The sequence below is a fragment of the Oncorhynchus mykiss genome, chromosome 7 (genome assembly GCF_057628025.1).
Source record: "Oncorhynchus mykiss isolate SJ-2025 chromosome 7, ASM5762802v1, whole genome shotgun sequence".
In the NCBI taxonomy this organism is placed as follows: Eukaryota; Metazoa; Chordata; class Actinopteri; order Salmoniformes; family Salmonidae; genus Oncorhynchus; species Oncorhynchus mykiss.
In genome coordinates, this window is record NC_143028.1 from 3,051,156 (window position 1) to 3,064,847 (window position 13,692).

Sequence of the window (13,692 nt, forward strand, 5' to 3'; positions counted from 1 at the left end):
CAAGTTGGTCTGCTTCCACTATCACATCCAATGCTAGCATCAGTAATTCTACCTTTGTTGTTAGCCCAGCTAGCATGGACACTGACAGTTGTGGATCTGATGCACCCGAAGAGCTACTGCCCCCTTACCCGGGAAAACACCGAACAACAGACAGGGACGTTGGACCATCGAAGAGGCGCAAATATGATGAGAACTACAATACATTGATTTGGGGTTCACTTATATTGGGAGTAGTGCCTTTCCAGCCACGGTGTGTTATATGTGCAAAAGTACTATCTCACAACTCGATGAAACCTTCACTCTTGCGCAGACATTTAGAAACAAAACATGGCCATTTGAAAAATAAGCCACAGGAGTTTTTTGAGCAAGAATTAAGACGACTTTCGATATTTTTAAATTACTGGACAGTTTTGTGACATCAAATGGACTTTGGTGGTCAAGATGTGTTGGTATCTGTACTGATGGAGAAAAAGCCATGACAGGGAGACATAGTGGAGTGGTAACTCGCGTGCAAGCAGTTGCTCCCGATGCCACTTGTGTACACTGCAGCATCCACTAAGAGGCTCTTCCTGCCAAGGGAATGCCTGACAGCTTGAAAGATGTTTTTGACACTACAGTGAAAATGGTTAACTTTGTTAAAGCAAGGCCTCTGAACTCTCGTGTATTTTCTGCACTATGCAATAATATGGGCAGCGACCATGGAACGCTTTTACAACATACAGAAGTGCGCTGGTTTTCAAGGGGCAAAGTATTGACACGTTTTTTGAATTGAGAGACAAGCTTAAAGTTTTCTTCACTGACCATAATTTTCACTTGTCTGACCGCTTGCATCATGACGGGTTTATCACACGACTGGCCTACCTGGGTGATGTTCTTTCTCACCTGAATGATCTGAATCTAGGATTACAGGGACTCTCCGCAACTATAACTAATGTGCGGGACAAAATTGAGGCTGTGATTAAGAAGTTGGAGCTCTTCTCTGTCTGCATTAACAGAGACAACACACAGGTCTTTCCATCATTGTATGATTTATTGTGTGCAAATGAACTCAAGCTTACGGACAATGTCAAATGTGACATAGCGAATCACCTGAGTGAGTTGGGTACTCAATTACGCGAGTACTTTACCGAAATGGATGATACAAACAACTGTATTTGTTATCCCTTTCATGCCCTGCCTCCAGTCCACTTAACGATATCTGAACATGAGAGCCTCATTGAAATTGCAACAAGCGGTTCTGTGAAAATTTTAATCAGAAGCCACCGTCATATTTATGGATTGGGCTGCGCTCAGAGTATCCTGCCTTGGAAAATCGCACTGTTAAGACTGATGCCCTTTGCAATCACGTACTTATGTGAGAGTGGATTCCCGGCCCTCACTAGCATGAAAACTAAATACAGGCACAGACTGTGTGTGGAAAATTATTTAAGACTGAGTCTCTCTCCAATACAACCCAACATTGCAGAGTTATGTGCATCCTTTCAAGCACACCCTTCTCATTGACCTGTGGTGAGTTATTCACAATTTTCGATGAACAAATAAGGTTTTACATGTAAGATGGCTAAATATTATTATATTATTATTTGTGCCCTGGTTCGATAAGAGCTCTTTGTCACTTCCTATGATCCGAGTTGTGACAAAAACTCACACTCATTCTTATGTTTACTAAATGTATTGTGTGTGTGTGTGGCAGGCTTACAATGATGGCAAAAAACAACATTTGAGAGCACGCTGACCCTGGTGCTAGAGGGGGTACGCAGCTGGAGGTTGAATGTTTGAAGGGGTACGGGACTATTAAAAGTTTGGGAACCACTGGGCAAGAAGATCAAGCTGCCCCTAAAGGTGCTGATCACTGATGCTTCAGCCAATCTCCCCAAGAGGAATTGAACCGTGTCAGTCTCACTGCCGTGTCAGTCTCACTGCCTTGTCAGTCTCACTGCCCTGTCAGTCTCACTGCCCTGTCAGTCTCACTGCCCTGTCAGTCTCACTGCCAACTCTGTCAGTTGTTTGGTTTTACCACACCAGACCAGAAATCCTATGGCAACTCCACACCATGCCAAGAGCTGTCATTAAGGCAACAAAGGGTGACAACTTTGAAGAATCTCAAATATAAAATATATTTTGATTTGTTTAACACTTTTTTGGTTACTACATGATTCCATGTGTTTTATTTCATAGTTTTGATGTCTTCACTATTATTCTACAAGGTAGAAAATGGTAAAAAATAAAGACAAACCCTGGAATGAGTAGGTGTGTCCAAACTTTTGACTGGTACTGTATCTCTACTGTTGTACGTATCATTGGTAGTTGATTGTGTCTAAATTGTCCCCGTGTAGCTACATAGGGCCTACAGTACGCATTGCATCTGATTACTGCAGGGCTATTTGGGCTGTTAATCAGATTTGTCCCGCCGTTCTAGATTTCTTGATTTCACTTTTTTTTTCTTACATTCCGACTGGGCACACACTGGTTGAATCAATGTTGCTTCCACGTCGTTTTAATGAAATGATGTTGAACCAACGTGGAATAGACATTGAATTGACGTCTGTGCCCAGTGGGTTGTTAGGAGCTAGTAACTTAAGCATGTCACTGCATCTGCTATAACACCTGCTAAACTGTGTACACGACCAATAAACTTTGATTTGAAGTAATTGAATAGCGGTGGGGTAAAAGATTATGCACAAAGGCCACAAGAGAATGTCAGAATAGTTTAAATCTCTCCTCTCTGGGGGCATTGATCGCTACTAGAATGGATGATGTGATGAGCCTAAAGAGAAAGAAGAGGAATGGCTACAGGATCAATAGCTAGGCTGTTGTGTTTCTGGAGATCTGGCTGAAGACAGGCTCCTTCCTGTGTACATCCCAAATAGCACCCTTTTATACTCCACTACTGTTGTCCAGAGCGCTCTGAACCCTAAATAGGGAAAGGGGTGCGATTTGGAACGGACGCCAGGTTCTGCTCTAGTCAAAGTCGCCATTGTGGACCAGGCTTCCTTCTGTTTGATTGGTCATCATCGGGGACAGACTTATTAAAGGTAAATCAATTGGATTCGTTTAAGCTTTAATAATCAAAAATCCTATGGCAACTCTAAATGTTCATTGATTTTGGATTGGGGGGGACGTGAATGGAAACTCAATCTGGGAGGTGAGTTTGGTGCTTTTCCATACTTTTTTCAGTCCTAGTAATGGAGTCTAATCGAAAAGTAAGGCAAACAACAAGATATGTGTTTTCACAAAGAAATCTGAACTGAGCAGAATAAATTATAGCTGACATTTAGATCTTTCTGAAAAGGTTGAGCCCGACCGAGACACTCCAACTAAATAATGTTGAATGGTCGAACGCTGGAGGCAACATTTTCAAATCCAATTTTTCTCCTTCTACCTCCCTCCAACTGCAGCCTTCAGTCAAAACACCTTTGTAATTGCTTTACCCACCACACCCCCTCCACTTAAATCCACATATCAGTGTAGGCTCACGGCGAATGCTCCGTTTGATAACAGATAAATGCTAGGGTAGGGGCCATTCTTGGCATCGTTGTGATTAATACACTGTTTGATTGTATCCCAGTTCAGTTCAGAAGTATTATTTCATTCTATTCGTTGTGGAAGTGGTAGCAGTCTGATGTTATTGTTCTAAGTCCTAGCAGTAAGCAGCTCCTTAACAAGCCTCAGCTTCATTTAGTCTGCAGTTATACTCCCCTGTCCCCAGTAGAATGGATGATGGTGATCACTAGCATGCAGGAAAGGTTTAATTAAATCATATTCCAACCATAATCCATGTTGTTAATTAAACTGGATAATTTATAAGTATAAAAGAGGGATGTTTAGTGGCTGTTCTGCAGCGGTGGCATTGCAGTGTATTAGTGAGAGCGCACGCACACACAAACACGGTGTACACACACACGGTCACACACACGGTCCACACACACACAAACACACACACAGTGACACACACACTTCTATCTCCCTCTCCTCTCCCCCCCCCCCCCCCCCTTTACAACCCTTTACTATTGATGTCCCCACATGATTGATAATGAGACAGTGACTGCTGTACTATTGTCTAATGGCTGTGCAATTAAATTCCCTTGTAAATGACCCATGCCTCATTTCATCCTAATCTATGGAATTTTGATTGAATTTGTCAGCCCTAATTGAAAAATACTGCTATTTAATGTCTGCATTGCAGTTGTGGATCAGGCAGCCTTTAATGAGATGGTGTCCTTATGACCCTGGAGGGAGAAGGGGGTGGGAGTAGATGAGAGCTGGGGGTGAGGGGTCGGAGCTGGAGCCGAGGATTGGGGGAATTGGTGTAGTGGGGAGCCTGGGCTGGGGGGTTAGGGCTGGGTGGACCCTGGGCTGGGGGGTTAGGGCTGGGTGGACCCTGGGCTGGGGGGTTGGGGTAGGGGGAGCCTGGGCTACAAGGTTGGAGTGGGGGGAGCCTGGGCTACAGGGTTGGAGTAGGGGAGCCTGGGCTACATGGTTGGAGTGGGGGTAGCCTGGGCTCGAGGGTTGGGGCTAGGGGGAACCTGGGCTGGGGGGTTGGGATAGGGGGAACCTGGGCTGGGGGGATGGGGCTTGGGGGAGCCTGGGCTGGGGGGTTGGGGCTGGGGGACCCTGGGCTGGGGCGTTGGGGCTGAGGGGACCCTGGGCTGGGGCGTTGCGGCTGGGGGGAACCTGGGCTGGGGGGGTTGTGGCTGGGGGACCCTGGGCTGGGGGACCCTGGGCTGGGGGGTTGGGGCTGAGGGGAACCTGGGCTGGTGCATTAGGTCTGGGGGGAACCTGGGCTGGGGGGGTTGCGGCTGGGGGACCCTGGGCTGGGGGGTTGGGGCTGGGGCTGGAGGGAGCCTGGGCTCCCACACATTCCCTTGGATTGGCTCAAGGAGTGGATCTGGATTTAGGCGGGTTTAGCGGTTAGGGGGGGAGCACCCACCCCCCCCAATATTAACTGACAGCTCACCTAATAGTAAAGTATGGTGGCGCTATGAGAGGCTGCCTTTTGCACAGCAGTGACTTGAGTTATTCATATGAGGGACATTTATTGGTCATCATGAACATCAATAGGCACTGTGGCTACTGACTCGTATCAAGACTGTTATTCAAATGCACAAACAATATCTGGATAGGAAGCTAGCAGCAGTGAATGAACTATGGCAGCGACAAGAGATGGGACGGCACCATACGAAGGTCTCACATCAAGCAGAGGTTTGTCCATGCATGTTATTAACCTGGTACATTATGCAGTCACTAAACATCACAAATCACTCACAGTGCTCTCATTCTACTAGATGGATCAAAGCTTACCAAAATGTATATGCACTTACAACTGTAAGTGGCTTTGGATAAAAGCCTCTGCTAAATGGCATATGTATTATTATACATGTATTATAAAGCTTAGCCAGCCGGAGTTGCTGGGGTTTGTTCAGTAAGGGCAATATTAACCAACGTTCCGATAGAAATACATTACTGTAGAGCCGATACAGTATGATTCTCTCTTATGGAGAATAAGGACTCACGGCAGCTCTATACATAACATTTCTATCAGCAACGTCCTTTCAGCTTCCTAAATATATTCTCCTGATGTTGATTCAACTCATTTAATTCCAGCTGTATCAACACACTAGAGGTTGTGAGTACACTCTTAGAAAACAACAAGTGCTATCAATCTAAAAGGATTATTCAGCTGTCTCCATAAGATAACCATTTGAAGAACCCTTTCCACAAACGGTTCTACCTGGAACCAAAAAGGGTGTCATGGAAGGCTCTCCATCTAGTCATCTCTCCATTTCCTCTCCTTCTACCCTCCATTTCTCCATCTACCCTCCATCTCTCCATCTACCCTCCATCTAACCCTCCATCTCTCCATCTACCTTGCATCTCTCCATCTCTTGCATCTCTCCATCTACCCTCCAACTCTCCATCTACCCTCCATCTCTCCATCTAACCCTCCAGCTCTCCATCTAACCATCTACCCTACATCTCTCCATCTACCCATCTATCCTCATCTCCATCTCTCCATCTACCCTCCAGCTCTCCTAATCCATCTCTCCATCTACCCTCCATCTCTCCATCTACCCTCCATCTCCATCTCTCCATATTTCTCTCCATCTACCTTCCATCTAACCATCTCTCCATCATCCTCCATCAACCCTTCATCACTACATCTACCCTCCATCAACCCTCCATCTCTCCTCCATCTAACTTCCATCTCCATCTTTTCATCTACCCTCCATCATTCCATCTACCCTCACCTAACTTCCATCTCCTCATCTACCCTCCATGTCTCCATCTACCCTCCATCTCCTCATCTCCCCTCCATCTCCCCATCTAACCTCCATCTCCTCATCATCTCTCCATCTACCCTCAATCTTTCCATCTACCCTCCATCTCTTCATCTGTCCATCTTCCTCACCATCTACCCTCCATCTCTCATCTACCCTCCATTTAACCATCTCTCCATCTACCCTTCATCTCAACATCAACCCTCCATCACTCCATCTCCCCTCCATCTCATTTCCATCTTTTCATCTACCCTCCATCTAACTATCTCTCCATCTACCCTCCATCTCTCCATCTTTCCATCTACCCTCCATCTAACCATCTCTCCATCATCTCTCCATCTACCCTCCATGTCTTTATCTACCCTCCATCTCTCCATCTACCCTCCTTCTCTCCATATACCCTCAATCTCTCCATCTCCCCTCCATCTTTCCATATTCCTCTCTCTCTCTCTCCATTACCCTCCATTTAACCATCTCTCCTCTACCCTCCATTTTTCATCTACCCTCCATCTCTCATCTACCCTCCATCTCTCCATCTTCCTCTCCATCTACCCTCCATCTCTCCATCTACCCTCCATCACTCATCTACCCTCCATCTGACCATCTTCCTCTCCATCTACCCTCCATCTCTCCATCTTCCTCTCCATCTACCCTCCATCACTCATCTACCCTCCATCTCTCATCTACCCTCCATCACTCCATCTCTATATCTAACCTCCATCTCTATATCTAACCTCCATCTCTATATCTAACCTCCATCTCCATATCTACCCTCCATCTCTATATCTACCCTCCATCTCTATATCTAACCTCCATCACTCCATCTAACCTCCATCTCTATATTTAACCTCCATATCTATATCTACCCTCCATCTCTATATCTAACCTCCATCTTTAACCTCCATCTGTATATCTAACCTCCATCACTCCATCTAACCTCAATATCTAACCTCCATCTCTATATCTAACCTCCATCTCTATATCTACCCTCCATCTCTATATCTAACCTCCATCTTTAACCTCCATATGTATATCTAACCTCCATCACTCCATCTAACCTCCATATCTAACCTCCATCTCTATATCTAACCTCCATCTCTATATCTACCCTCCATCTCTCCATCTACCCTCCATCTACCCTCCATCACTCCATCTACCCTCCATATTTCCATCTACCCTCCATCACTCTACCCTCCATCTCTATATCTAACCTCCATCTCTATATCTAACCTCCATCTCCATATCTACCCTCCATCTCTATATCTAACCTCCATCTCTATATCTAACCTCCATCTCCATATCTACCCTCCATCTCTATATCTAACCTCCATCTCTATATCTACCCTCCATCTCTATATCTAACCTCCATCTCTATATCTACCCTCCATCTCTATATCAAAACTCCATCTCTATATCTAACCTCCATCTCTATATCTACCCTCCATCTCTATATCTACCCTCCCTCTCTATATCTACCCTCCATCTCTATATCTACCCTCCATCTCTATATCTACCCTCCATCTCTATATCTACCCTCCATCTCTATATCTAACCTCCATCTCTATATCTACCCTCCATCTCTATATCAAACCTCCATCTCTATATCTAACCTCCATCTCTATATCTACCCTCCATCTCTATATCTACCCTCCCTCTCTATATCTACCCTCCATCTCTATATCTACCCTCCATCTCTATATCTACCCTCCATCTCTATATCTACCCTCCATCTCTATATCTACCCTCCATCTTTATATCTAACCTCCATATCTTCATCTCCCCTCCCTCTCTCCATCTCCACACCATCTCTCCTTCTAACCTCCATCTCCTCTCCAGCTCTCACTTCATCTGAAGGCCCATTGGTAGCCTGGTCGGTAGTGAATGGGGACCTTCCACTGTTTGATCTAAGCTTCCTTTAGGTACAAGAGGACATAATATCAGGGAACAGTCTTTTCGTCATTCTGAAAAGGTGGAACAGGATTTTTTTTATCAACACACACAAAGCAACAACAGACGCATACACACACACATTCAGTACTAGGGTGGCAAAAGTCCGTTAACTTTCAATAGCTTTCCTGGTTTTCCAAAAATCCTGGTTGGAAGATTCCGAATTTCCTACTTATTTCCTCCAACCTGGACTTTGGGAAAACCAGGGAATTTATTGACAGTTCACATAATTTTGCAACCCTATTCAGTACAAATAGTTATTTTTATGTTTTATACATTTAATGTAAGGAAGACAGTTGTAGTCAATATGTGTGCGTGCATATTGCATGTGTAGCCTAGCTAATTCCCATTTGCATTATGGTCCCTTAGGATGTGTATAGCCTACGCTTTACAAATCCACATAATTGGCATTTATTTCCTAGACCCAGACCGAAGACAGCCCTCACAGGTCTATGTGACGAATGACAGCTAGGCTAGCCCAACAGTTTAACAGCGACCAATGAAATGCGAGAGTGCGATGAGAGGGTGGTCCTTGCGAGTGGAAGAGCCGATCAAACAGAGGGAGCGTAATTTAAACTCCATGCTTAACATCTGGATGTTGTAGAACGGAGTAGCATCACTCTACTCTCTAGAGTGAGTTAGACAGACGTGCGGAAACCGAGTATCATCGAATATAAGATTGTTGTTGTCAAATGGTCAGAACGTCAGCTACAACTCGAGGATATTGATTGGCACTTGGAATGGGCTTTGGCTCCCGCTATCGGAGCGCAAGGTAAACCAAAAGGGGCCACATGAGTTCTGCTATATTCGGAAACCACCACGGCTCCAAATTGACTGCTAATTCTGTTGATCTGGACACATCTCCACTCTCCAGTATCGTGTGTCGACCATCTGCAATGTTGATGGAATGGTTTTATTTAATCGCGAGAAACGAACAAATAATCACGGGATTACCAAAACGTCGACATTTCTAAGGTCGGTTGTCTGTCGAATAACAACGTTGTGAAGTTGGTGACTTCCGAACCCAAGGAAGACTGCAGGTGTCATCGCTCCCTTCCATTTCTCCAGTAACATTTCCTTGATTGACATTCCTTCCATCAGATCATATGAGTGCAGCGTTCAGCCCTTCGTTTATGATGATGCAGCGCCCACTGGGAAGCACCACTGCCTTCAGTATCGACTCTCTGATCGGCGGTCCCCCTCAGCCCAGCCCGGGACACTTCGTCTACACCGGTTACCCCATGTTCATGCCGTACCGGTCAGTGGTGCTCCCACCGCACCCTCCGCCGCCCCCTGCCCTACCCCAGTCCGCCCTGCAGCAGGGGCTCTCGGCTACCCATCCGCACCACCAGATCCCCAGCCTCCAGAACTCTTTCTGCTCTAGCCTGGCTCAGGGCATGGCGCTCACCTCCACCCTGATGGCCAGCCTGCCTGGAGGGTTCTCGGCTTCACAGCAGCACCAGGAGGCGGCGAGGAAGTTCGGCTCGCAGTCTCTCCACGCCGCCTTCAATAAATCTCAGGACATTCGTTTGGATGGGGATGACGGAAAGACATTTCTAGGAAAGGAGTCCGCAACGCTCCCCTCCTACCACGACTCAGAGCCATTGCAGTCATCCACAGGTACAGTAAACTCTGTTTTGTCTGGACTCTGCTGGACAGGGTTGTTTACTTGACGTAAGGTTCTATTGAGGAAACGTTAGTCTGTGTTTGGGATGTGTGGCTGTCTTGTGCTTGGATGCACTAACTGTAAGTCACTCTGAACAAGAGCGTCTGCTAAATGACTAAAATGTAACCTAATGTTCTTGGATAAATGAGATATTATTTGTAAGTTGTAAAAGAGAAGTTCAAAGCGAATACTCGTATTTATTAGGCCTATTATAAAAATAAATAAATAATAGTGCACATTTGCGAGGTTCCTTATAAGAAGTAATTCGATCTCTAAACTTTATCTCATTAATTATGCTATTAGGCCTATTAGCTAACGGACCAATATTATCAATAGACCCACGTCATCAATGTACAAAAAAAGGACCCAAGTACCATTTGAGGATAACTTAAAAGTTCTACTCCCTCAGTGTTGGCGTAGGCTATATCCTGTGCATTTCACATCAAATGACAACGATTAAAGTATAGTGAGAGAAAGTGGCAGTTGCCCCTGAGTGAAAAATGTCTTCTTTTTTTTTTTTTAAACAAATTCTTTACATGGACGCTTACATATTTTGTCGTGAGAAGCTTGACATGATATCCGCATATCAAATACGTTTATTTCAGGCTTTTCAATGAATAGTGCCTGGGGGCAAACTAAATGACTAAATTAGCCTATTTTAATTGAAGGATGGGAAAGCGCCTGCAGTATTTGAATGTCTATAAAACTGCGATCAGAATTCAAAGCCGACGGAGTCATTTATATGAGGGTCTGTATGTATTATGATATACATGTAAGAAACACTTTGTGATCGGAATTCAACGTCGACCGAGTCATTTATATGAGGGTCTGTATGTATTATGAAATACATGTAAGAAACGCTTTAACTCCGGAAGTGCGTTTAAGATATTGTATAACATAAATCAATTGATTTTGTCTCTAAAATGAATGGAATTATAGTAAGCGCGAGGCCTATTTCATACATGATATGTGTCATGATACAGCCGATGGGCCTAATTCGATAAATATTTACTTAAATATATGTTTACTAAAATAACTTTCACTTCACTTAAATACGTCCAGAGACATAATATAATTTGTTCCTAATTTGCTCCATAATATAATAGGCTATTGTTTTCCTGTAACACAATATGTAAAGTCTACTCGTGGGTTTTTACTCATGAAACGAAATGTTGATACAATACACACAACGTTAGTGATGAATCAAATGTAGAAGAAAAGTTGCTTGTTTTTTTAAAGCAAAATATTTATTTAAAAGTATAATTGCGGTTATCCATTACATAAACTCATAAACTGTTGCATATCAGTCCGTTATAGGTTACACATTGTCATTTACTATTTTGAGGTCAATATAACCTAAACTAACCTGTTCTATTTCCTTACCCACACAGCCAGAACCCACGGCAAAGAAGACCCGAAAGAGGACGAATGCAATAGAAGAGATGAGAGCTTCTCAATGGACAGCGATTTAGACTACAGCTCCGACGACAACATGACGGGTAACTCGATGTGTCAGAAAGATGATGGGGAGGGTAACGTGGATGAGGGCGTCCACGGGTCCAACGGCACTGGCAGCACCACGTCTACCGGTAAGAACCGGCGGCGGAGAACGGCGTTCACGAGCGAGCAGCTCTTGGAACTGGAGAAGGAGTTCCATTGTAAGAAATACCTGTCTTTAACGGAACGCTCTCAGATTGCGCATGCCTTGAAACTCAGCGAAGTTCAAGTCAAGATCTGGTTCCAGAACCGGAGGGCCAAGTGGAAGCGCGTAAAGGCTGGTAACGTCAATTCCAAAACCGGCGAGCCCTCTAGGAACCCTAAAATCGTGGTGCCTATCCCCGTGCACGTCAGCCGGTTTGCAATAAGGAGTCAGCACCAACAGTTAGAGCAAGCCAGACCATAACATTTCTTTATGTTAAACCGATGGACGAAATACAGATTAAGTTAATAACACTGTTTAAAAACAGAAAAACAGCACACACGTTATTTTGGAATTGGACTATTGATAATCACAAACCAAGTTTATCCTTTGGTGAGTCTTTGTAAATCTTTGTAAGACAGAGGAGAGCAAATGAATTGATGGTACATTGCTTTTCCTCTGCATTACTGCTGAATCGATCCACTGATGGTAAACTGATTAAATACCAAGACAAAAAAACTCGAAATGGTGACATGTATCACCTTGGTTACTAGTGTAAATACCGAGATGGGCCATAACTATAACCGCCATGGGACCAAATTGAGGACATTACAACAAGACAACAATACATCCAATTGTACATTTCCGAGATGTTGATTAAAAAGATAACCTACTTTTACGTCTGTTAGATTTTCTTTGAGGTTTGTGCTGCCGATTCTGAAGGACCTTGCTTGTATTATTGTTGTTTTTGCAGCAGGCGCAAATCAGATCAGAATGAACAGCTTTGTCCCAAAAGGAGCACTTTTATAATTTCTAATTTTATCACCCCCCCCCCCCCAAACCAGTACACATATTGTACACATAGCCTACAAATATGCTCAGACATCTCAACCATCAATCATCTCCTCCAAAAAGCAAAGAGTGGCCCTGTAAAAACCATCCTACTTCTGTTCTCAGTTTGAGTTTGTTTCCATTGTTTCATTCCATGGTTGCTTGAATGATTTTTCTTCATTGTGACTTTTTCAACAGTCAAGGAGCACGCTGCTAATTTATTTAATATTGTGCAAAAAGTAACTAACATTCCATGACTTATTGAGTAAATAATAAAGTGTGCATTAAAGATGAACCATTAGTAATTGTCAACAATTTGTCAGTTTGTTTATTGTCATTCCATTTTTGTGCAATTCTATTTGAATTTGAAATCTTTAGCGAAGTTACGCATGCGCGGGTTTAGAGGTGCTTTCTTGAGTGCTGGACTTCGAGTTGATCATGATATTTGAATTCCTTGGTTGATTATTATTTTCACCAATATATCAAATGTTCATTTGGGATTATTCAATTTGTTGTCTGCAAGTGACAAATATTATTTTCACAATCCACTAAGGAAGATAATTGCGTATGTATTTTATCTTTGAATTAAGGGTGATTAACGACACGATTTCGTTTAGATTTCATTTACAACACAATTTATACTATTATTATTAAGACTATTACTTGCAATAACCATGTCATTATACTATTATAATTAATGACTTTCAGAATTGTATAATTTTTCCTGCACCAACTGTGAGATAGATATGTGTGCAGATATTCCTGAGGCAGGACCAACTGTGAGGTTTACAGGTAAATGCAGAGGCAGGAGCAACTGTGAGGTTTACAGGTAATGCAGAGGCAGGAGCAACTGTGAGGTTTACAGGTAATGCAGAGGCAGGACCAACTGTTTATCTCTCCGACAGTAGAGCCATGCAGTCAGCCAGGGAGGTGACAGTTTTACAGCTCTGCCCCTCTGCTCCAGCCACCCTCTGGAATTAAGGCCAACCTCGTCGCGAATGTTGGAGCAAATCAACCTGATGCATGCCAACAACAAATATGTAAGAAGATCTCGCTCGGCGACGCAATCTCGTGTTATGACAGGGGGTGGGTCCTATCAGCCAGGGTGAATGAAACTCCAAGGTTCCTCCAAGGCTGTGAGGAACACCAATTCCCATCCGAGTGAAACGTCACGAGCACGGCTGTTTAAGAAGGTCGCGGCCTGGTGTCAGCCTTGATTTTCGGCCTCACCTTGCCCCGGGCCCAGAGCGCCTCATTTACTGGGACAAAGAGGTGACGTGTAAGCCTCCCCGCGCGCCAATTGCTTTGCCATTGAATATTTACATCTATTG

At 44.0% G+C, this 13,692-nt stretch overlaps 1 protein-coding gene across 1 annotated transcript; it reads left to right on the top strand.

The window, feature by feature from the left end:
• The first annotated feature begins 8,785 nt into the window (after positions 1-8,785).
• LOC110527292 (homeobox protein GBX-2-like) lies at positions 8,786-12,671 on the top strand. The gene is made up of 2 exons (XM_036982304.2): positions 8,786-9,845; positions 11,283-12,671. Exons 1-2 carry the CDS (start codon positions 9,332-9,334, stop codon positions 11,792-11,794), a joined length of 1,026 nt encoding a protein of 341 aa, XP_036838199.2. The 5' UTR covers positions 8,786-9,331; the 3' UTR covers positions 11,795-12,671.
• Positions 12,672-13,692: the final 1,021 nt, after the last annotated feature.